At 40.3% G+C, this 22,692-nt stretch overlaps 1 protein-coding gene across 10 annotated transcripts in view; it reads left to right on the top strand.

The window, feature by feature from the left end:
• The window catches only part of stxbp5b (syntaxin binding protein 5b (tomosyn)), a 32,598-nt gene continuing 9,906 nt past the window's right edge, over positions 1-22,692 (top strand). For 6 of the 10 annotated variants that reach the window (XM_078277081.1, XM_078277080.1, XM_078277079.1 and 3 more), the window contains exons 1-18: positions 1-487; positions 1,985-2,082; positions 6,210-6,291; positions 7,538-7,638; positions 9,331-9,465; positions 10,943-11,006; positions 11,982-12,065; positions 12,586-12,709; positions 12,956-13,034; positions 14,069-14,223; positions 14,321-14,393; positions 15,691-15,838; positions 15,966-16,033; positions 16,179-16,219; positions 18,722-18,942; positions 19,570-19,754; positions 20,105-20,230; positions 20,727-20,878. In XM_078277081.1, the coding sequence (XP_078133207.1) occupies positions 341-487; positions 1,985-2,082; positions 6,210-6,291; positions 7,538-7,638; positions 9,331-9,465; positions 10,943-11,006; positions 11,982-12,065; positions 12,586-12,709; positions 12,956-13,034; positions 14,069-14,223; positions 14,321-14,393; positions 15,691-15,838; positions 15,966-16,033; positions 16,179-16,219; positions 18,722-18,942; positions 19,570-19,754; positions 20,105-20,230; positions 20,727-20,878 (2,083 nt within the window). In that variant the 5' untranslated portion in view covers positions 1-340. The remainder of the gene's footprint in view (positions 488-1,984; positions 2,083-6,209; positions 6,292-7,537; positions 7,639-9,330; positions 9,466-10,942; positions 11,007-11,981; positions 12,066-12,585; positions 12,710-12,955; positions 13,035-14,068; positions 14,224-14,320; positions 14,394-15,690; positions 15,839-15,965; positions 16,034-16,178; positions 16,220-18,721; positions 18,943-19,569; positions 19,755-20,104; positions 20,231-20,726; positions 20,879-22,692) is intronic. The other 4 variants (XM_078277085.1, XM_078277084.1, XM_078277083.1 and 1 more) reach the window with 1 other exon arrangement.

Below are 22,692 nucleotides of genomic sequence, written 5' to 3'. Positions count from 1 at the left end.
CTGCGTTTCCGTAGCCAGTTTGCTACCCGCTGAGCCCAGACCGGGGAAACAGCTCACGGAAACGGTTGATCCCGATCGAATAACGTCAAAGCTGGCAACATTTAATGGCGAATTAACACTGATATCGGAAAGGACTCGCTAAATCAATGTTCGTAACTCGGGTGCTTTTGGAGAGTGCGCTAGCAACACCCTCCGTAACATGTGAGATGTATAGCAACAGAAATATATTAACTGTGCGTTATTTCGGCTAACTAGCTAGCAGCTACCCCCCCTTCTCTATCCAATTTATGGTAGCTCGCTTGATCTGTTTTCTTAACCGTCGCGTCTGTACCGGAGTAAAATGAAGAAGTTTAACATTAGGAAGGTGCTAGACGGCTTGACAGCGGCTTCTTCTTCTTCCTCCTCCGCAACTGCCCAGTCGGGTACTCCCAGGGAAAACGATGTTATCCAGGAGACTCTCCAGTCGGAGCATTTTCAGCTTTGCAAGGTGGGTTACGTTAATAGCAGCATACATTAACGGACTGTTTCTGCACACTGCCAGTCAGATGACAGCGGCGTGACTCTAATCAGCACTGTTCATTGGAATGAAAATGACACGAGTGTACGCACTTAAAACCAGAAATGTAGTCTATATATAAAAGTACAAGTTATAACTGGACACATTAATAGGGAATTTATCTTGTTGTTGACTGCCGTGCTTGGCTGTGCCCATGGTTGTACAGTATGCAGGCTGTCTGTCATAGCACCATGGCTGTTTGCATTGCACTGAATCGTCGCCTCAAGTCACTGTTTCTCATCTTTTAATGGAAGTTACCTAGCTTTGACTAAGAAGGGAAGACCATTAAACAATAAGTTCGCATTGCTTTAAAGTATATACAACACTCGCATGCACATTGGCAGCTTTTTTGGCTGCCTCCCGTCCCCACTGGACGAGGACAAAATCCACATTGTGTAAAAATACATTTTAGTTCAGCTCAAGAGTTCAATCTGAGTTTGACAAATTAAGTGGATATCTTTCAGTGCTACAGTCTTTTTAGTATAACATTTCCTATTTGTGTTTTGTTGGACTGGTGACTTGCTGAGGGAAGAGGTGCTTGGTATTCCAGTAAAAAGACTCTGGTAGATACCTACTCGGTTGGTCTGTTAGTTCAGCTTTACTTTTGCATGCATTTACACTGCACAGGACTGTCAATTTTGTTATTTATCACTAACATCTCTTGAGGGTCGGTGTAGACAGGAGGAGTGATTACAGCAACCAACTCTTTCTGTAAACATGTTTTTAAAGCAGACTTTTAAAAAAAAAAAAGTCAACCGCCCTATCCTTTAAATCCTACCCTCACTGGCCAACACACATGATTTCCCAAACTCATTTTTAATCATGCACAGTTTAATAATCTAGCCCGTTCGATCTGTCTGGAAAGGCTTTGCCTGCGTGGATTGTGTTGCACGTATTGGAGAGCCAGCCCACCTGCTCCTGCCCCGGCTGGGAGCAGCACGGGTCAGGTCCCTAGGTTACAGGGCCAAGGCATTACCTGTTATGTAATACTGCTGCAGGCTGCACAGAGCTTATGGATGGCTGGGCAAGGTTTGTAACGCGAAACAATTGAGTTATAGATGCCTGATGAGGATAACATTTTGGTGGCTGGGGGACTGCAAGATCCTGGCAGGGAAGTGCACCCCAAGGCTGAAAATGTGAACCTTAGGATGGATAAAATGAATTTATTACTGCTGTTTTACAGGATTGAGCCTGCACGATTATCAGGCTGATATCAGAAACATATTCCAGTCCACATTTGCACTAATGTTTATGCTTTATCTCATTTATTTTGATGACTAAGACTAATTTTCCACATTAAATGGATTACATTTCTAGGAGATTATGGTAATGTTTTTTTTTTTTCCTCAAGTAAAGCCAGTTTGACTGTGTAGCAGATGATTGATTAGCTGACTCTAGGTCTAATATAAATTCTGCTCTTTCCTGCAGACTGTGCGCCATGGCTTCCCATATCAACCATCCTCAATGGCTTTTGACCCCGTCCAGAAAATCTTGGCCGTCGGGACTCAGAGTGGAGCTTTGAGGCTGTATCCTTTTTGCCACACAAGGAAAGTAAAGCTTGGATGATTCCAGTGAATTTTCAACATCCTCCACTCCCTTGTGTACACACACACACACACACACTCACAACACACACCAGACCCATGTCTAACTATCTTTTTGCAAATGTCATATGGCCAAGTCACCCTTCAGCATTTCACAAAGTCTGGGGAATTTATAGATTATGTGACCTGTCTTTGCCTCCTGTCATCCAACAAAACAAATATAAAAATCCAAAGCGCACAGAGCTAATTGCAGAGCTCAGAGGTAGACAATAGCTAGGATGTGTTTCTGTGCAGCCAGCAACAGCAGCCTCCTTCTCCTGGAGCACCCGGGCTCATTAGTGGCGTCTCTGCAGTAGCATGAACAGCTCCTCTGCCATATGCCGAGGAGCCAACCTCATCAACTGTGCTGCCCAGTCTGTGCCAGGATGTCACTTCATATGTGCTGTAAACATCACTGGATTTGCAACACGCAAACACACACACAATCAAGCTGCTACAGTGCTATGTGGCCCCCTCGGGCAGTTGGGAGTCAGTTTTGTGTTTGTGTTTGTATTCAAGGATATCAGTTTGTTTTTACAGCTAACGAAGCAACTTCCATGAGTCACAGCAACAAAACCGCCCCTGGATTACAGACTATTAAACACTGCAATGTGATATTCTGGTCATGTCCAGGTTATACTGTTTACAACTTGCCTTCAGGGTTGGCCTACAGTATTCATGAATATTCAGGTTTCCCTTTGTGCTGATATCTTGCGTGTGAGGCCCGTTTATTGAGATTTCCATTCGTAGTGCCTCCGTCCGCGTCTTTATCCACTCTCCAGATTAAGAGAGCATTGTGTTTACAGGGTAACTCCCAGAGAGCACACACTGCTTCCATGTTGTCCTAATGTGCAAGGTGGAGCTGATGGGATTACTGTCATTCAGGCAATAGGTCCATTTATCAAAAGACAGGCTGTATCGATCCACCTCATTGCCCCCGGAGTTTGGAAACGCTGCCACAGCTCAGTAGACATAAGCTCAATGACGTGTCTACAAACAATACATGTCTGTTTTTACAAGATCTGTCTGTACTACAGTGTTTTAATCAGCGTGTTACTGTAGACCGTCCCCTGCTCCTTCTAATATACGTGCTTTTACATTTTGACCACTACAAAACAGAGCAGCTCTGTGTTTGTTGTTGGAGCCAAAGTAAAACGGCAATTAAAAATAGAATTTGACCCACGTGGCAATGGAGGCAGTAAATTTGTTGAACTTATAAACAGGGAAAGTTCAAGTGTGTGCAAAATGGAATGAACATTTTGTTTTTGTTCAAAATACTTGTGCAGCTGACTTGTCATGCGAGAAGTCAGAAGCTTGTTTAGATCAGCTTCCATTGCAGAAATACTGGAAATGATCAGCCCACTAGCCTGTAGCTTCCTCTTCGTTTGGTTTCTACAGTGCTGTGACCTAGACTTTAAGAAGGCTTTAAGGCTGCAAAGAACAGTTTGTCTTTCTTCATTCGTCCGCTCGCATGATTAAGATAACTTCCTGTCTTGATGATTATCAGGTGAATACGCATCGAAACTGGCTGATGCTGAAATGCTGTGGTGAACCCTGTTGGTTTACCCAATGGGGAAGTATTGATGTTCAAGGGTGGGGGCCGTTGAAATCATGTTACCATTAATCATGATAAGTAAAAAAATGCAGTGCAGTATTTTTCTCTAATATAAAGAACTCAAAAGACAGTTAATAATAATACAAATTCATGATAAATATTGCATGTGATACATGGAATGTAAAGCGTTTTTGACTAATCTGCAGATTATTTTCTACATTAATCGTTTGATCTTTTTTTTTTTCTTTTTTTTTTTCAATTTCCACAAATTGGTCTATTGATATAACCTGTTTCGTCCAACCAATAGCCCAAAAGCCAAAGATATTCAGTTATTTATCAGTTTCAGCTCTAAAGGAATGATTTCATATAAAACTGCAAATCAGTTGAATCATCGCATGACCAAAAGATGACAGGCGCTATTATCTGAACATTTTGTTTCCCTCACAGCAAGATATCAAACTAAGTCACAGTTGACTGGTGTGCCTCAGCTTCCTGTGTTCACACAATCCTAGAAGCATATGTTCTGCCGATAAAATAAAGTATAGAAGGGAAAAGGGTAGTGTAGTCTAAAACATTCTCAGTTGACAGACAGTATAGTTTGTACCTGTGGTTTACATACATGATCATAGTATTAGTATAATCATTTTGATCATGTAGTGTGGAAGGAAGTACCAACAGAATGCTCTACTTGCTCACCACAGTGAGACAGTCTTAATTTCCTGCTAGCCTAGAAAGTCGCACCTTTAAGCTACATTGCATCAGAATCCGTTCAGACACCTGTACGTTTCCATACATTAAGTTATGCACACAGACAAATAAACAGTAATAGCACCTTGAGTTACCAGTTACAAGGCTGTTGAAGTGATTCTACTTGATGTTAGAAATATGAATACACAGTGTTACATATTAACATTTGTGCTCTTTAGACTACTGCTCTGTTCTCATTTATGCATGACCAGAGGCTATGAAACAGACTTAATGACTCTTCCTCCATTGTGGACCTGTAGAGACATGACATCCATTAATAATTCCGAACAAATGTACAGAACTTAGGGGGCCAGGAGCTAAAACTGGACAGAAAGGTCACAGGTTGAATGTGAGTTTAGTTGGCAACAGCCTTCGACTGGCGCCCGCTCAAAGTCTGAAAGTCTGTTTGCCTCCATCCTTCTGCACAAGTGATGCCCCACTGTTGAGCCTGTCTCCTGTAACCCCACCTTAGTTTGTTCAAGGCGCTGAGGGATTGTTTGATCACAGTTTACTTAATCCTGTTCAGACATTATGCTGTGTCAGTTCAAAACAGACTCAGGTAGTGCACACAACTGTCCGTCTTTGGAGCTTTTCTCCGGCATGATCGATTTCATTTCAATTTTATTTATAGTATCAAATCATAACAAGAGTTATCTCAAGACACTTTACAGATAAAGTAGGTCTAGACCACATTCTATAATTTACAAAGACCCAACAATTCCAGTAATTCTCGGGTGGTGAGGAAAACTTCCTTTTAGGGAGAAACCTCGGAAAGACCCAGGCTCTTGGTCAACAGTGTCTGACGGTGCTGGTTGGGGGTGTGATGAACAGTGGCAATAATAGTTAAAATAAAGATAATGAAACTATGACTAGAAATAGTAGTTGTAATAGTTCATGGTGTAGCAGGGCATTACAAGGCGTAGCAGGGCACTGCAGGGCATTACAAGGCGTAGCAGGGCACTGCAGGGCATAGAAGGGCATAGAAGGGCATAGCAGGACAATGCCCTGATCACATTAGGAGCTGTGGCCAATTCGTCTCTATCTGGAGATTCTCCCTAGGATTAGAGCTCGTGCTGCTTCCTTTTTTGTTTGCTGGTGTGCATGATTGGTGCACATACTATGTGTCTGTGAAAGTGATTACAGGCTGGTTGAAATAGACACGCTTTTTCCTCATTATGCTCCTCATTTCTGTGCTGCTTGTGAAAGTATTTGGAAGTGTTTGTGGGATGCAGTACAGTCCTGTTGCCTACCTGGCGGTGCTCCACTCTGGCCACATTCTCCCTTTTGCCATACATGCAATCATTTCAGTTCCTCTTTTAGTTCACACACAGTTCATATTTAGGCCTGACATTGTCTGTTGCCTGATGGGTGGTCCGGCTGTTTTTGAATGCCCAGATTTAGCAGGCGGTGATTCTCTGACCTGAACTAAACAGTCCGATAGAGAGGTGAGGGTTAAGTTTATCATGCTGTCGTCATACTGGCTGACGCATGTCAAGAAATTAAGCAGACGGGGGCTGCTGATTTGATTTGTGACTCACTAGTTTGCTATGCTTCATGTTCTTGCCAGTGCCTATTTAGGCATGCAAATTATGAATAAAAAAGCCAAATTATATTTAGTTAAAAAACATTGGGAAACCTACTGAAGGCTGGAAATGATTTAAGAAAGTACTTATTCAAACACATTGTTCAGCATTACTGTATCATATAATCTACATTATGTTTGACAGGGTTTTTTTGTCCAGTTTTCCTTGACTGAGCTGACATTTAGCTTTGGCCGTGCGGGTGTGGAGTGCTACTGTCAGCATGAGAGCGGTGCAGCTGTCATCCAGCTCCAGTTCCTGATCAACGAGGTTTGTTGTCAGTACCTGTTTGGTTTCCACTCCACCTTCTCCTCACCCCTTCACTACAGGTCTGTCCACTGTGTCCTGCATCTTTCACAGGCACTGGTGCTTATTCCATGTTTGTAGGCCATTAGTCTCGCATTGCCAGACCTTCCTCCACACCGCTGCGGAAGAGGGTCTGGTTAGTCAACACAGCATTCAGGGATGGGAGAAAAACATGCTCTGGTTTATTGGCATTTCTTTAAAACCAATCACAATCGTCTTGGGTGGCGCCAAGCGCCGGACGGAGCCACGGTGCCTCTGGAAAATAGCCTCGGGAATGAACATGTTTTGGTGGAACGTGTACATTCAAAAGTTGTTTTAGTCGTGCAACAGAAAACTCAGATTGGACAGATAGTCTAGCTAGCTGTCTGGATTTACCCTGCAGAGATCTGAGGAGCAGTTAACCATAGTCCTCAGAAATCCACCAGAGTTTAAAATTCTAAAACAAAGAAAGCAGAAGGTGAAAAATGAGGGACATCCGGCGGAACCTCCAGCGGCACCTGAACAATCCCATAAAATGAAACGTCGTCGATATAGACTAGTAGGCAGTAGTGGAAGAAGTTTTCAGATCCTCTACTTAAGTAAAAGTACTAACACCACAGTGTAAAAAATCTCTGTTACAAGTAAGAGTCCTGCATTGAAAATTACTATTACTTAAGTAAAAGTAAGTATCATCAGGAAAATGTACTTAAAGTATTAAAAGTTGTCAATGCAGAAAAATCCTCCCATTTTAGAAATTGGAAATGATCACAACAGTTCTGTCAGTCTTTGTGTGTTTAAGTGTTTAATCAGCTAATCATTTCAGCTAGACTTGTAGGCCGTTTTATTGTTGGGTAGTTTAATTTATAATTAAACATATTTTATAAACTACATGTGTTTTGTGTGCAGAAATCTTAATCTGTAAAGTAACTAGTAACTAAAGCTGTCAGATGAATGTAGTGCAGTAGAAGTAGAAAGTGGAATGAAAAGAAAAGACTCAAGTAAAGTAAAAGTATCTCAAATTTGTACTTAAGTACAGTACTTGAGTGAACGTATTTAGTTACATTCCACCACTGCTACTAGGCCATGAATCTCCTCTAGTTGTGTGAACTGTGCTTTAAGCCAACACTCTGATTAACCAGTATTGCTAGTCTATAATGCCCTGATAATTGTGTACTTACGATAAAACCATATTAAACAGCCAGCACCTGCCTGTTTCTGACCCTCCCCACAGGGAGCGCTAGTGAGTGCCTTAGCTGATGACAGCATCCACCTGTGGAACCTGAGGCAAAAAATCCCTGCAATCCTACATTCTCTGAAGTTCAACAGGGAGAGGTACAGTAACTCCTCCTTCTTTCCGCTTCTCTGTTTGCAGTGATGCTGCATCTGTCACTCAGTAAAGTGTGAGCACAAACAGTCCTCACAGCTGGCCACATGCTTCTCTGTGTATAATTAGCAGTGTCGTTGCCATTAGTCTTCGAAAAATAAAATAATGCGTCCGTGTCGTCTTGCGGTTCATGAGGTCAAGGTAAAAATACTCGTGACATTTCTGGGAATTTATCTGTGGCTGTGAAAGTTCTTCTACTCTAATCTATCCATTGACCATTATTTGTTGGCCGTTTTCTTATTAAAGTTTAAAATTTCAAACTTCAAAGCAGTCTCAATCGATATTTTTTTATATTGACAGTGTGTAACTTGTAACGAGGAACCCACAGAGAATTATCACCCAACTCTTCAGTTGCCCTCAGTTCCTCAGAGCTTTTTAAGCCCATTTTTTTAGCTCACTGTTTTAGTTTTCTGGCCTGCAAATTCCAGGCGCAGCAGGCAGCTGTTTTCAACAAAAAATAGTAATATATATTACAATGATAATATTTATTTATGTTTTTAAAATCAACAATTATGATAAGTGCTTTACAAAACGAAAACTATACAAAAATAATTTTAGGTCATATAAGAAAACAATGAGCAAAACACGGTAAATAAATGCCAGTATACAGTAGGGGTGTGCAAAAAAATCGATTGACATTCGAATCGCTCTACCGATTTAAAATCAATTCATAGAATTCCAAAAATCGATTCATATTTTTTAATTATTTTATTTTTTTAATTGTATGTCTACTGCAATCACATGGAAAAAGTAACTACATTTATATACTGTGAATCGTTTTTTTTTTTTATCGAAAATCGGTTTTGAATCAAATATTGAGCCTGAAAATTGGTATCGAAACGTGACATTTCCTAAATCGTGCACCCATAGTATACAGACTAATAAAATACCAGTATTAACCTACACTGTAGCTATACTGTATGCTACCTGTTCAGCATCAAACTGCACATAAAGTTAGCAGCTAAATGCCTCTTTTTCATGAGTCGGTGGAGACCAAAACAGAGCTAAAAGGAAAATGAATATTGGGCTTAAATGAATCAGTTGGCGGAAAATATCACTTTAAATGAATGCTTGTGTTGTTTGTGTCAATCACTATGACAACTTTGTAAGGTGATCATATGTCAAATGTTGTGTTTTCAGTTATTTTCTTTTCCACCATGTGGTCAGCACAATCATTCATGATGCTTTCATTTTTGAAAACTTTAGGTTAATCAATTTTTATAATATAGAAAGACAAGGCGAGAAAACATTTGTCATTCAAGTTTAGTAAAAAGAAATCGCATGAAATATCCCCTGGGAGGTCACAGCTAATGTGCGGACAGATAAACAGTCAAGCACACTGAACAGTTAACAACCGCCCGGTCCATTTAACACTGTAAATGTGGTGTAAGACTGAATGTTTCTTCCTACCACTTGAGAAAAGACGGCAGTGCTTACTCCGCTATATCTCCCCATTGATCTATATTTAGTCTGGCTTCATTAGTGTGTCACAGAGCAAGACCTTTATAATTAAATCTTAGTCACTCGCTACTCCTTCCAGTAGGAGCAGCGTGATTAGGGACAACGGTGACTCTTTGTCGGGATCGAGTCATGAGATAATGAAAAGCCTGGTTGTGATGGATCCTGTTCTCCTCTTGCAGAATCACATACTGCCACCTGCCCTTCCAGAGCAAGTGGCTTTACATCGGCACAGAAAGAGGAAACATCCACATTGTCAACGTGGAGTCCTTCACTCTCTCAGGCTACGTCATCATGTGGAACAAAGCCATCGAACTGTGAGTCTGTTTTGCACAACTGTCTTTTTTTTTTTTTTTTCTCCTTGACTCTCTGACCGTTTGCATATCTTCCTTGTGAAATTGTGTGAGTTGACACTCGACCAGGAAATTCTGAAATGCAAAGAAATGTGCTTGCAGATACAGCGTGTCCTGTAAGCTTAGAATATTGCAGCCCTGATCAGTGTGAGGGCGGTATGGAGGTGGTTAATGTGCCATGCCAGAACTTGCTGTTGAGACTTCTGGAGGTGTTTGCTGACTGAGTTACCAGAACATCTGTTGAAGAAGAAGGAACATCAAGTGCCCACTAAATAACCCCATTGACTTACCCTGTGTGACCCGCTCCCCCGTGTAAACACCCACTTTAAAGATCACAAGAATGTTACATCAAATCCTGCTGCTCGTGAAATCTGATCAATTGGTGTTCAACTCCCAGATCTAAAACAGCAAAGCAAGCCAGCAGTGACAGGAAATGTTTTTTACCTGTGCGACTGTGACAATGATTAAAGAAAAGAGCACTTGGCTGTGGTGTGAAATTTAAAACATAATATCCAGTCATTTCCTTGTAGAAGAAGTTGTCCGATCTCCCATCGAAATGTCTTTTCAACGCTCCTTGCGCTTCGCAGTTCGTTGTCTCTGCAAACTTTTGTCATTCTAGGTGTCCTGCAGTGGCCAGAAACAGCCTGTGTTCTTAATGATCATATTTAGTATTGTAGTGGAAAGTGAGCCCACTCAAACTCGTTATTGTGTCCTACCTACCCCTTCAGTCAGTTAAAATCTATGTGGGAGATATTACATTTAAATAGTTATTTTTTAAAACATACCGTATACATATTTTGTGCTCATTATATATTAAAGCAGTTCTTCATATTGATGGTGTATCATGTGGTGGTTACAGTCTGGAGTTCATATTCCAGTCCGTCCCTTCCTTTTATTCACTGCTACATCTCTGACTGTATCTACTCATCAGCAGCAATGAGATCATTAGCCACTGGAGCCAGACCACATTCAGAGGCAGCAACACGTTCTTTAGGCCAGGCCTATGCTTCCTCAGTGCCCCTTGCTCAGTTGCCACGGTGACGCTGTCTCCACACACTATAATCTCTCATAGACCCTCATGTGACCCTGCTCTCTCTCTCTCTCTCTCTCTCTCCCCCTCTATTTGTCTCTCATATGTCATGTCTCTCTCTCCTGTGCACTGATGCACATTTTCATCTCATATCCTTGCTCTGTTTCTTTGTGCACAACCAAAGATCAGGCTTTTATTCTTCTTTTTTTACTTTTGCATGTCTTCGTAATTGCCTTCATATCTTTCTCTCCCTCTCAAAGCTAGACAGTACATTTCAGACAGCATTTATCACATACATTTTACTTTAATTAAGTGTACATCATGTCAATCTGCAGAACACAAATATTCTTGAATTTACACACACTCTCTCTGTGTCTTCTTGTTTCTCTTCTGTCCCTAAAACTTGCACAGATCCACCAAAACACACCCAGGGCCTGTTGTGCACATCAGTGATAACCCCATGGATGAAGGAAAGGTAACTGATAGTTGACCACTGCATAGCCTGAGGAACGGAAATCATTTTTTACCCTAAAAACCTAAAACAAAACTGCGCCTGTGTACTTTTCTTTTTTTCCGTGTGAATAACTGCTCCAGCGCAGAAGACACAATGTCAATACAGCTTGTGCAGCAACAACGGAGAGTGATAGCAGAACATTTTACAGCTATTTAAAATGTCAATGGTATACTGCAGGCTAATCGTTTACAGATAACCTTCCACAATGTTACACAGACTAAATCCTGGCAGAAGAGATGGAGCTACTGAGAGATACAGTGGCTTCAATAGTCTTCTAAGTGAGGGATGTGGCAATGACCATAAGCACGCCCTACTACTACTGAATGCAACAGATGGATACTGCTTATTTGAATGTTTTTGAAAGATAGTTTTTATGTTATTTACTTGAGCATCTGCTTTTAATATCACATTTAATATCACAAAGTATCAATCAATAATTGTTTAATAATGGGGACTGCCTCTGTGGCCGGGTTGGCTCAGCGGGTAGAGCAGGCACACTTATATTGAGAGGTTTAAGCCTCGACGCAGAGGTCCAGGGTTTGACTCCGACCTGTGACGATTTCCTGCATGTCTTCTCTTCCCCCCCCTCCCTTTTCTCACCTAGCTGTCCTGTCAAAAATTAAAGGTGGAAAAAGCCCAAAAAAATTATCTTTAAAAAAAAATAATAATAATGGGGACTGCCTCTATACTATCAGCTGTCTGATGAAGGTGAAAATGTACATAGTAAGTCATTAATGAGTCGTTACTTACTGTGTGTTAGGAATTTGTCCATTTCTTTTATAATTAGTACCAAATTACATACTTCTTTTTCAAGAAAACGTTCTAGGAATGATTGAGAAATTATGAGTAAAATATTGTTGTCGTGTTAACTCCAGGCTGAGTTATATATGTGCGGAATGTTGTTTCTCAGCTGAGCTGCTTCTCTTGTTATTGCAGCTTCTGATTGGATTTGAATGTGGGGTTGTGGTGTTGTGGGATTTGAAGTGCAAAAAAGCTGACTACCGCTACAATTATGATGAGGTAAGGTATTCTTTTCTTTCCACTCAATTCTTACGAGTGTACTTCAGTAGTTTTTTTTCATGGTTTTCTCACTGTTGTCCCAGCAACATGTTTGGTCCTGTTATATTTTGCACTATCACCTATCACTTCCATCACATGCGATTGAACAGTGGCTCTCAAGTGTTTTCTCAGGAAGCCTGAAATAGCTCATTTCTCGTTGGGCCCCTTTGAGAGGTTTTATATTGGGTGGATTTAGTTGTCAATCGAGTTTTAGTAAAATAAAATGTTCTAGATCATTAGAAGATAGAATGCCTTTATTGTCTTTGTGTCATAAAAAACAACCAAATTCAGAGTACTGTTTATTTTGGTCTTGTCAAGAGATTTGTTGACAATAAGAAAAACATAGAATTATCCAGCCTTATGCTTTGCATATGTTGCACACAGAGCTTCTACCAATCTTCTAATATATTGTTGCACAGCTGTAAAATGTGCACGTACTTTATTACCACACTCTAACGACATGCTGCTGTGTGTCTTTCAGGCGATCCACTCAGTAGCCTGGCATCATGAGGGTAAACAGTTTGTTTGCAGCCACTCTGATGGCACTCTGACCACATGGAATATACGAGCCCAAGCCAAGTCTGCACAGATCATCACACCACATGGTACGGACTGTTGCACTTTTTTATTGTGCGTTGTTTATATACACGCATACAGGCATATTGAATAGAAGCCACCACCAACCACATGTCTTTAAAAGCACATATTGTAGATCCAGTCTTAGCGGTGTGCTTTGTACAAAAACAGGGTGGGGCCAACATGTCCTTACATGTGTACAGGAGCGTTACAGTATGTACACCATATGTACTGTACTTCTGAAAATGCATTTTTTCCCATTTAACCTCCATTAGGAAAGCAGCCTAAGGATGGAAAAAAGCCAGAACCATGCAAGCCTATTTTGAAGGTGGAGTATAAAACAACAAGGGCTGGGTAAGTGTGATGGTAGCATATCCCCACCTACTGTATCCTGTGTTTTAACCGACTCTGGTTTGAATCCATATCCTGTACTGAAAGTGGCCTTTCCTGTTATTCTATCACAACAGGCCAGTCATGTTGACAGCATCATTGTGCTGGTGGAAACTGGGTGGAAAGCTGGGAAGGCCTGGGTTAATTATATTATTATGTTTTTCACGGGCTTTGTTTTGTTGTGATCATTATTTTGATCATGACCAATGATTCATTGTTGCGTTGAGGTCGCATGTTAATTAGGTTTTGATAACTGTTGACCAAATTATCATTATCTGAAGAGAACAAGCTTGTTACGTCAAGGTCAGAAAGTTAAAAAACATGTCATAAAAAATGTACTATTTCACTGAAGCTGATCTAATTATCCCTTACTTTTTTTTTCTTCTTAAGACAGGGATTAATATAGTTGTCATTATAATTAAAAAGTAGGCTCCTCCCATCATAAATGCTCTTGAAATGGGGGCAAAGAATCTCCAGAGAAAGCACAACAGTAACATTTTAGTGTCCGTCTTCACCCATTTACCACTGATTGGACCTAGTAGCTTTTCACAACCAGCGTTGGGCAGTAACGCTTGTTGTAATTTTGGTGATGGAAATCTGCGTCGCCACGTCCTTTTCATAATGTAAGCCTATGTGAAACTCGACAAAAAACATAGTAGGCCTATGTAAATGTGTGTAACATACATACATAGCTGGCAGGTTGTGCGTTTGTTTTGTGTGTTTTTTTTTGTTTTTTGTGTGGGGGTGGGCAGCGAAAGTATTATATTATAACAATTTTAACAAGTAACGTAACTAATTACTTTTGATACTAAGTAAGTTAATATTTTGCTTTTAAGAAGTAATAAGTAAAGAGTAACATATTACACTTCCTGAGTAACTTGCCCAACACACCATACTAAACATTTATTGAATAAGCAGTTAAAGTTTGTGTGTGTGTGTGTGTGTGTGTGTGTGTGTGTGTGTGTGTGTGTGTGTGTGTGTGTGTTTCCTGAACTCAGGGACCCATTCATGATCCTGTCTGGAGGTCTGTCTTACGATACAGTGGGGAGGAGAGCCTGTCTGACTGTGATGCACGGAAAGAGCACTGCTGTCCTAGAGATGGACTACCCCATCGTAGATTTCCTAACGCTGTGTGAAACTCCATATCCAAATGGTGAGCTGCAACACTCTCCGCTCTGGAGACAGAATGTGTATTAGCCCCCTGAAATGACGTCACTGTTAATTTTATGCTGTTTTGGTTCTTTTGCCAGACTTTCAGGAGCCTTATGCTGTGGTGGTCCTCCTCGAGAAGGACTTAGTTGTAATAGACCTCGGACAGATTGGGTAATTATACTGCTTTCTAAACATAGATTAATTGGAGTATTGTTGGTATGCATCGAGGAATATGGGTATTGTAGATCAAGCACATTATGTATTAATACACAGTATACTAGAGATACGTCTGATTATTTAACACTATTAACTGTATTTATATGATTTCAGTTAGAAATGTGCACTTGAAACCTTTCAGACTTTAATAAATGAACAGAAGAAAAATGACACAAAGTCGTGATCCATCTCTGCAGTGAATTTATAATGTATAATAACTATAATGAGTTTATAGAATACATAAGCTGTCAGTCTATTCCTATTTTACAGAGGTCCCATGAAAAATAAAATAACTTTAATTACCAAAGGAAAATAGTTTTGCAGTAAAGCATTATGTCCTTTTTACTTGAATCTTAATTAGTTAAATGTATCCCCCTGGGTGTTTCCTGCTGTTTACCATTTCATGGTAATTATATGGTAAAAAATAACATTTTTTAATAATCTTTCTTAAAAAGTGTAGTGTGTGTGTGTGTGCGTCCATCCGTTGTCTATAAAATATCTCGAGAGCCGTTGATCCAGTCTACTTCACACTTGGCTTCCTGGGGACCCAATGAACTTGGGGTTTGGAATTAATAAATATGAATGAAATTAAGCGGCCGCACAATAAAGGTTGAGAGGGAAAAAACACTGCCATAACGCTGGCTTTTCTGTGTCTACCCTTCACAATAAAAGCCCAGCTTAAATTCAGTCAGAGCATTTTGTTAAGAGGAAACCTGTCTTCCTTCATCTCACTCAGATCAGGTCCAGGTGTGTAACGTTAAGTGTTGTGTGTTAACTTAACTAAATAAATAATAGCATTACCACCTCCGCTAATTAAATTCATACATTATTTGTGGCCGGGTTGGGTCAGTGGGTAGAGCAGGCGCACATATACTTGGAGGTTTATGCCTCGACGCAGTGGTCCAGGGTTCGAATGCGACCTGTGACAATTTCCTGCATGTCTTTCCCCTCTCTCTCCCCTTTCTCACCTAGCTGTCCTATCAAATAAAGGCGGAAAAGCCCAAAAAATAATCTTTAAATTCATACATTAATGTTACTTTAGTACGGTCAAGCCTGTCTGGAAATGAACCCCTCTGCCGTGCTGTGCTAGTTAAATAAAATTTGTGATAAAAGTATAAGAAATCTAAAATCACAATATCCTAGTATCCAACTGCATTAATTGATTGGCAGCAAGCAAGTTGTCATTTTCATCTCAAGTGCACATACCATGAAGATGGAGTTAGTTTTCAAATCTATCCTTTTGTCTTGACAGGTACCCCATATTTGAGAATCCATATCCTCTGACTATCCATGAGTCACCAGTGACCTGCTGTGAGTACTTTGCTGACTGCCCTGCTGAACTTATTCCTGCACTTTACTCTGTCGGCAGCCGGCAAAAGAGACAAGGTTACAGCAAGAAGGTAAATTGCTCCTCTGTGTAATGTGCGTTTAAAATGCATCAGACTTTAACAATTGGAAATGATTTTTGGAGACACATAAATGCTAGTAAACTGGTAACACAACTGAAAGAAGCCTGTATTTTCACAGGAATGGCCTATTAGTGGAGGAAACTGGGGCCAAGGCACTCAGAGTTACCCAGAGATCATAATCACTGGGTTAGTACCTAATTATTAATGAATGAACGGATCAATTTGTTATTTTGATTCACTGACTTTCATTCACATGTAAACATGGCATTGTCACCGTGAACAAATTATCTCATAATCTCTTTCTTTTCTTTTTTTTCTTTAATGTTTTCAGACATGCTGATGGGTCGATCAAATTTTGGGATGCTTCTGCATGTGAGTAGTTTTGTTTGTTTTATTCAATTTATTTTTAGGGAGCTGCGTATAATCCTTTTTGACGCAGATGTTGTGCCATATTTCCTAAGAGCTAGTTTCCAGCAGAAGTCATATTGCAGGTTACAGTTAAAAACGTACATATGTACAATTACCACAGTAATGATACACATATCCAGATCATCAAGTCAAATAAACAATATTATAACACACTTGAGACTAATGTTTGCATAGATGAAACATTTAAAAGCCAGTGCCAAATGCATGTAGATTCCTCATTAGCTTGGGTAAAGTATGCAAATCACAGATTGCATGCCATACCTGATTTTCATATCCTTAAATACTCTAAATCTTATCTTAACTCTAATCTTAAATCTTGCAAGGTGGTAACACCATGCAATTATTTAAGTGTTATTAGGTTATGTTAGCATTTTCAATATAACTCAAAATTATAGAATATGTAACAGTGATAATATTGATTTAGGGTTTATAGCTAGACTTGTGTAAATGTTGGATTTGCAGATATAATATTTATGCACCTACATTTAAAGTTAGTACATAGAACAGAATCATATTTTATATTCATCAATATTTTGGCAGCAATTGAGGAGAGAAAGTGTCTATTTTGCCTTAAATTGACTAAGTTGTTTTTGTTTTTAAACCTGCTTCTTCAACTTTGATTATTTAGGTCAAGACTAGGGCTGTCAATCGATTACATTTTTAATTGCATGAGAGTCCTAATTAACTTAACATTTTTGTATCTGTTCTAAATTTACTTTAAAAGGGATATTTTTCAAGTTTTTAATGCTCAAGTAGTATTTGAGACTCGACTACTCTGTTAGTAACTCAGTTCACATCAACAGTACAAGCAAATAACTTTAGTCTTGTGGAGAGAAGCATCTGAAGGGCTTTGAAACTCAACTTGCCATTTAAAATATCTTTTTATTTATCCATTTCTGCTCAAGGAACTTTGTTTCTGCTAGCCATCCACTCCTGTTCATGGATGTGTTACCGTAAGCCGCTCCCGTTCCGCCTACAGGCAGCCCCTCCCCCTTTTGACTGCCTGCGTAGTGCTGCGGCACAATAGGACATAATAACTGATGATTTGGGGACTGCATGCATGGGAATGAATTACAATAGAAATATATTTGAATATATTTATAAGTCGCTAAGAGGGTCTGAAAAGTTGCTGAATCTAGCGAGAGAGCTGCAGAGTTGGCAACAATGTCCGCAACGTTACTGCTGCAGCTTCCTGATTTCCCAAACTACGGAGCTGCATCACAGAACCTGCGTGCGTTAAAAAAATGAGTAGCGTTAAAAGGAATTTGCTTTTACTCGTTATTAACGTGTTCATTTTGACAAGCCTAGTTAGGACACAGTTGATCAAGTTTACTATTACCATGGCCCTAGTGAGCTTTGAAGCAGCTTGCTATGCTGTTTAAGCATGTGTACAGTCATGTGAAAAAATTAGGACACCCATGCTAAAGTTGACTAAAAAGAGGAATAAAAAAAATCATCTTTTGGAAATTGATCTTAATGCCTTAATTAAAAAAATGAGGAAAAATCTGACCTTTGTGATTGACCAATTTTCTTTGTGAATGAATAATGTATCGTAAATAAATAAATGCTCTTCCTTAAAATACAGGGGGCATAAAGTGAGTACACCCCTATGTTAAATTCCCATAGAGGCAGATTTTTATTTTAAAGGCCAGTTATTTCATGGATCCAGAATACTATGCATCCTGATAAAGTTCCCTTGGAATTAAAATAGCCCCACATCATCACATACCCTTCACCATACCTAGAGATTGGCATGGGGTACTTTCCATAAAATCATCTCTCAATGCAAATCAAACCAGCTATTAGGCTAACTGAAATAAAGCCATGCCAATCTCTAGGTATGGTGAATGTGATGATGTGGAGCTATTTTAATTCCAAGGGAACTTTATCAGGATACATAGTATCCTGGATCCATGAAATAACTGGCCTTTAAAAATAAAAATCTGCCTGCCTCTATGGGAATTTAACATAGGGGCGTACTCACTTTATGCCTCTTTATTTTAAGGAAGAGCATTTATTTATTTACGATACATTATTCATTCACAAACAAAATTGGTGTCCTTAAAGATTGGATTTTTCCTCATTTTTTTAATTAAGGCATTAATATCAATTTCCAAAAGATGATTTTTTTATTCCTCTTTTTAGTCAACTTTAGCTTGGGTGTCCTAAATTTTTCACATGACTGTGTATATATATAACCGTGTCATCTGCATAAATAAGTATGTCCACTCCATGACACTATTTAGAGAATTTATTTATGCATAATTCACAAGAACTAATCCAGGTGGCACTACCAGTGTGCACTTAATGCTGCCTGGAACTACTGTGTATTATTGCGTTAAACAAACTACATCATATGCTATTAAGTTAATGTACCATGAGTACATTAACTGAAGGCAGCAGTACATCTCTTTCTGACTTCTTTTTCTTTACCTCTTCTCAAAGTAATGCTTCAAGTGCTGTACAAGCTGAAGACTGCCAAGGTTTTTGAGAGGGCACGCAGTAAGGAGGAGAAGGCAAACACAGATATAGTAGAGGAGGACCCGTTTGCCATCCAGACCTTGTCCTGGTGCCCTGAGAGCAGAATGCTCTGCGTGGCCGGAGTGTCTGCCCATGTTATCGTCTATAGGTTCAGCAAACAAGAAATCACCACCGAAGTTGTGCAGGTGGGTGAACAATCATTGTCCATGACAGGGTGTCGTCAGAAACATGCACAATTATAGTTTCGGACAAATATGAATCCTTATGTAAAGCTTGAAACTTTTATCTGACAGAAGAAAGACAACTATCTTTTGTAGTTTATTCCATATTGTCAAAGAAAACTGGTCTCAGTCCAGAAATGTAAAAATGCATGTCTACTTCAAAAATAATCCAAGGCACTCTGTAGGACTTGTGCAAAATTACAATGCCTTTATTTTTAAAATGACCATCGTGTTTTAACCTATGTAGGTCTTCACCAGGGTCATTGTCTGTAGTAGCTTACACACCTGTACTGTGCTACACTAATGACTTGAGTGAAGGATCCTTTCACTGATTATTTCTGAAAGACACATGGATTTTTACAGTTTTTGGACTGAGACCAGTTTTCTTTCACAAGATGGAATAAACCCATTGCACCCAAAGTATCCAAGGAGTACCTGTATATGAATACCAGAAAGACCAGCAACGCTTCTACTCCTTTGTCTGCAACTATCTTTTTTTCTGGGACAGTTGGGAAAGTTTAGGGCAGAGTATGAAAAAGAAGGAAGGTCCAAGAACCAGCCATTTTGTCACATATCATCTCTTGTGTTTAGCTTTTGGAGGTGCGGATGCAGAGTGAGTTTAGCGATGGTGACTCCCCTGATCCAGGAGGGGATCAGACCCCCACCCTGCCCACCCCTGGAGCTTCCTCCAGCCCTCAGGAGATTGAGCCTCCCACTCATCCCTCCACAGGCAGCAACTCCTCCGACGGACCCCGGGACAATAAACCATGCCTGCAGTACGGACAATTAAGTTTTCTTGTTCGTTTTTTTTTGCAAAACGGTTAAATTGGGTTCGGCTATTTAGGTTTTTGTGAAGCAGGTTGTCACTGAACAGACCACTTTAAGTAAGTGATGTCGTCATTCATTCACTCCTTCTAGTCAACTGCCCAATCCATCACAACATGTCCACATCAGTACACCAGGGGGAAATAATATTCTTTATAAAAATGATGAAAATGTTTTGACAGTAAAAGGGTGGAAGGGGGAATAACAATAATAAAAAAATGACGATATCGCCAGTGTGGCTTACCCAAAAGGGTGATAATTCATTCCGGTGATAATTCCAGCCTGCTGTCTGATCCTGCAGGGTGCGGAGCTCCCCGCTGAAGCAGTCTCCGGGCTACCAGGTGGAGCTGGTGATCCAGCTGGTGTGGGTGAGCGGGGAGCCACCTCAGCCCATCACCAGCCTGGCTATCAACTCCTCCTACGGCCTGTAAGTCTACGCAGCCAGCACACTGGATATTTGGACATCAGTTCACATGATTCTATGCCGACACTTGTCTTTATACTGGGTGGTTATCACTGTCCAGTAGCTGTGTTTGTGCAACCTGTCACACACACACAGAAGGCAGTGGAGCTGCAAAGATTAATCGATTAGTTGTCAACTCTTAAATTAATCAACTGTTGTGATAATCGATTAATTGGTTTGAGTCATTTTTTATAAAGGGACAAATTTGAATATCTTTGAGTTGTGGACAAAACAAGACATTTGAGGATGTCATCTTAGGCTTTGGGAAACACTGATCGACATTTTCCACCATTTTCTGACATTTTGTAGACCAAACAACTTATCGATTAATCGACAATGAAATAATCGTTAGTTGCAGCCCTAGAAGGCAGCAACCATTTATACAGTACAACTGTAAATCATAAGGTAGGAATTAAGAGCAAAAACAGCATCTGTGTCCCTCATCCCTCCTGCGTTTCAGTGTGGTGTTTGGAAACAGTAATGGTCTAGCTGTGGTGGACTACCTCCAGAAAACTCTGCTCCTCAACATGGGCACATCGGAGCTGTACAGCCCATCTGACCCCTACCAGAGGCAGCCTCGCTCGCCACGCAAAACACGGCAGTCCTCTGGAGGTGAGCTGCACTCCAGCAATTACACCTCTCATTTTTCTGTTGGTCACTCTCCATAGCTAAGGCAGCTGACTACCATTATCAACCGTGTGTTGCTAAAGCAATCTAAACGATTAGCTGCACGGCTTTGGCTGTTAGAGGAGGGTTAGTGAGGCAGGGCTGACACTTGGCAGCAGCCTTGACTTCGCACCATGAGCACCCCCCCCCCCTGCAGTAGCTCCTGTCCCTCAACAGGGGGCATAACTGACATATTCGCCATCTGTTCAGTTAGACGCACTAAAGACAGCGTGAATGCTGTATCAGTGGTGCAGTGACATTTCCTTTTGATTCCTTTTTATGATCAAACGATACATAATTCACATTTATTTGCCGTTTATAGCCTTGCTGTTTCTGTCTTTTACTGTGTTCTTGTCAGTCACTTTCTGTACTTGTACTGTTTTTAGTCTCAGTGGCCTGATGCTAGATTCAAGACTTCTGTTTGGGTTCTCTGCAATGAAATACAAATTGTAATGCATATACTGCAAACTGCAGGAATATGATCTGAGAGATACTGTATATTTGTGTTGTTTAATTTCAATTAGAAATCCAGCAGCAAGCCTTTGAGACTCTTTTCTTTTGCACTTATAATGTCCTGTCGAATTTGTGTTTCTCTCTTTTTTTTTTTTTTTTTACTGTTGGTCTCTCTCTGTGATTTGGTAAAGACGATCCAACTGTGACGTCTTGCATGTCCAGACTTTCTTACTTGTATTCTGAGTCTGTGAAAAGACTACGTTCATCTCAGTCGAGTAAGTCATGTTGTGTCAGAATTTCTCTTCCCCCCCCCCCCTTCCTCCCTACCGTATCCTTTTTCTCCTCTAAGCCTTCCCTTTTTTCTCATAAAGATGATTGATATAGCAGCCTCAAATCCCCAAAGCTCACTATTGACTACAGCAGTGAGCTGGGAGGCTTGAGGGCACTTTAACAAAATCAGGTAGTGTGTCTTTAAACCCTGCCATATATTTTACTAGACAAACACCACTTAAGTCAACAGATTTGTACTAGATTTGTGACGTGAAGTTGTTGTTGTTGTTACTAGGGCTGTCAAAATGAACGCCTTAATAACGAGTTAACGCAAATTGCTTTTTTTAATGCACGCTTGTTCTGTGATGTTGCCACGTGCGGTTGCAAAAGGAGGTCGGTGTCTGTAGAAGTCTATGTGAAAGTGACCCACTTCTCACTTGATTTATTACCTCAGTAAACATTTTCATAATGAGTTTATGGTCTCAATCACTAGTTTGAAGTCTTCTGCAACACAGAATGATCATTTTTTCAATAATGGTCTCGTTGATTTTAAAATCGGCGATAAAGCAGGGGGTGTTTTAGGTCGTGGCTATGATGTGATTGCCAGTGAAAGTGTGTAACGTAATGTAACGTAACGTAGAGTTTAAGGGCTCCTCCCTCACTCCTCCCTCTCGTCTAAAATCGTCACATCCGCAACCAGGATGGCTGCGCCCGTAACAGCAAACTCGACGACTCATAGCAGATCTCCACAAACCAATGGGTGACGTCACACACGCTCTGTCCACTAATTTACAGTCTATGATTCCCATGCATGCAGTCCACAGATCCTCGCTTATTAAACACTAAACAGCGCTGCTCTCTCCCCCTCTGAGTTACCACCGGAGGAGTCAGCCTCAAATACCACATGAGCATTAAAAACTAATTTGCGATTAATCGCGAGTTAACTAGGACGCTTGTGCAATTAATCGTGATTAAAACATTTTGAATCGATTGACAGCCCTAGTTGTTACACTGTGTGGTTATTGTCCCTGCCTTTT

This window comes from Sander vitreus, chromosome 20, assembly GCF_031162955.1.
Source record: "Sander vitreus isolate 19-12246 chromosome 20, sanVit1, whole genome shotgun sequence".
NCBI classification, from domain to species: domain Eukaryota; kingdom Metazoa; phylum Chordata; class Actinopteri; order Perciformes; family Percidae; genus Sander; species Sander vitreus.
This window is presented reverse-complemented; position numbering and strand designations above follow the sequence as displayed.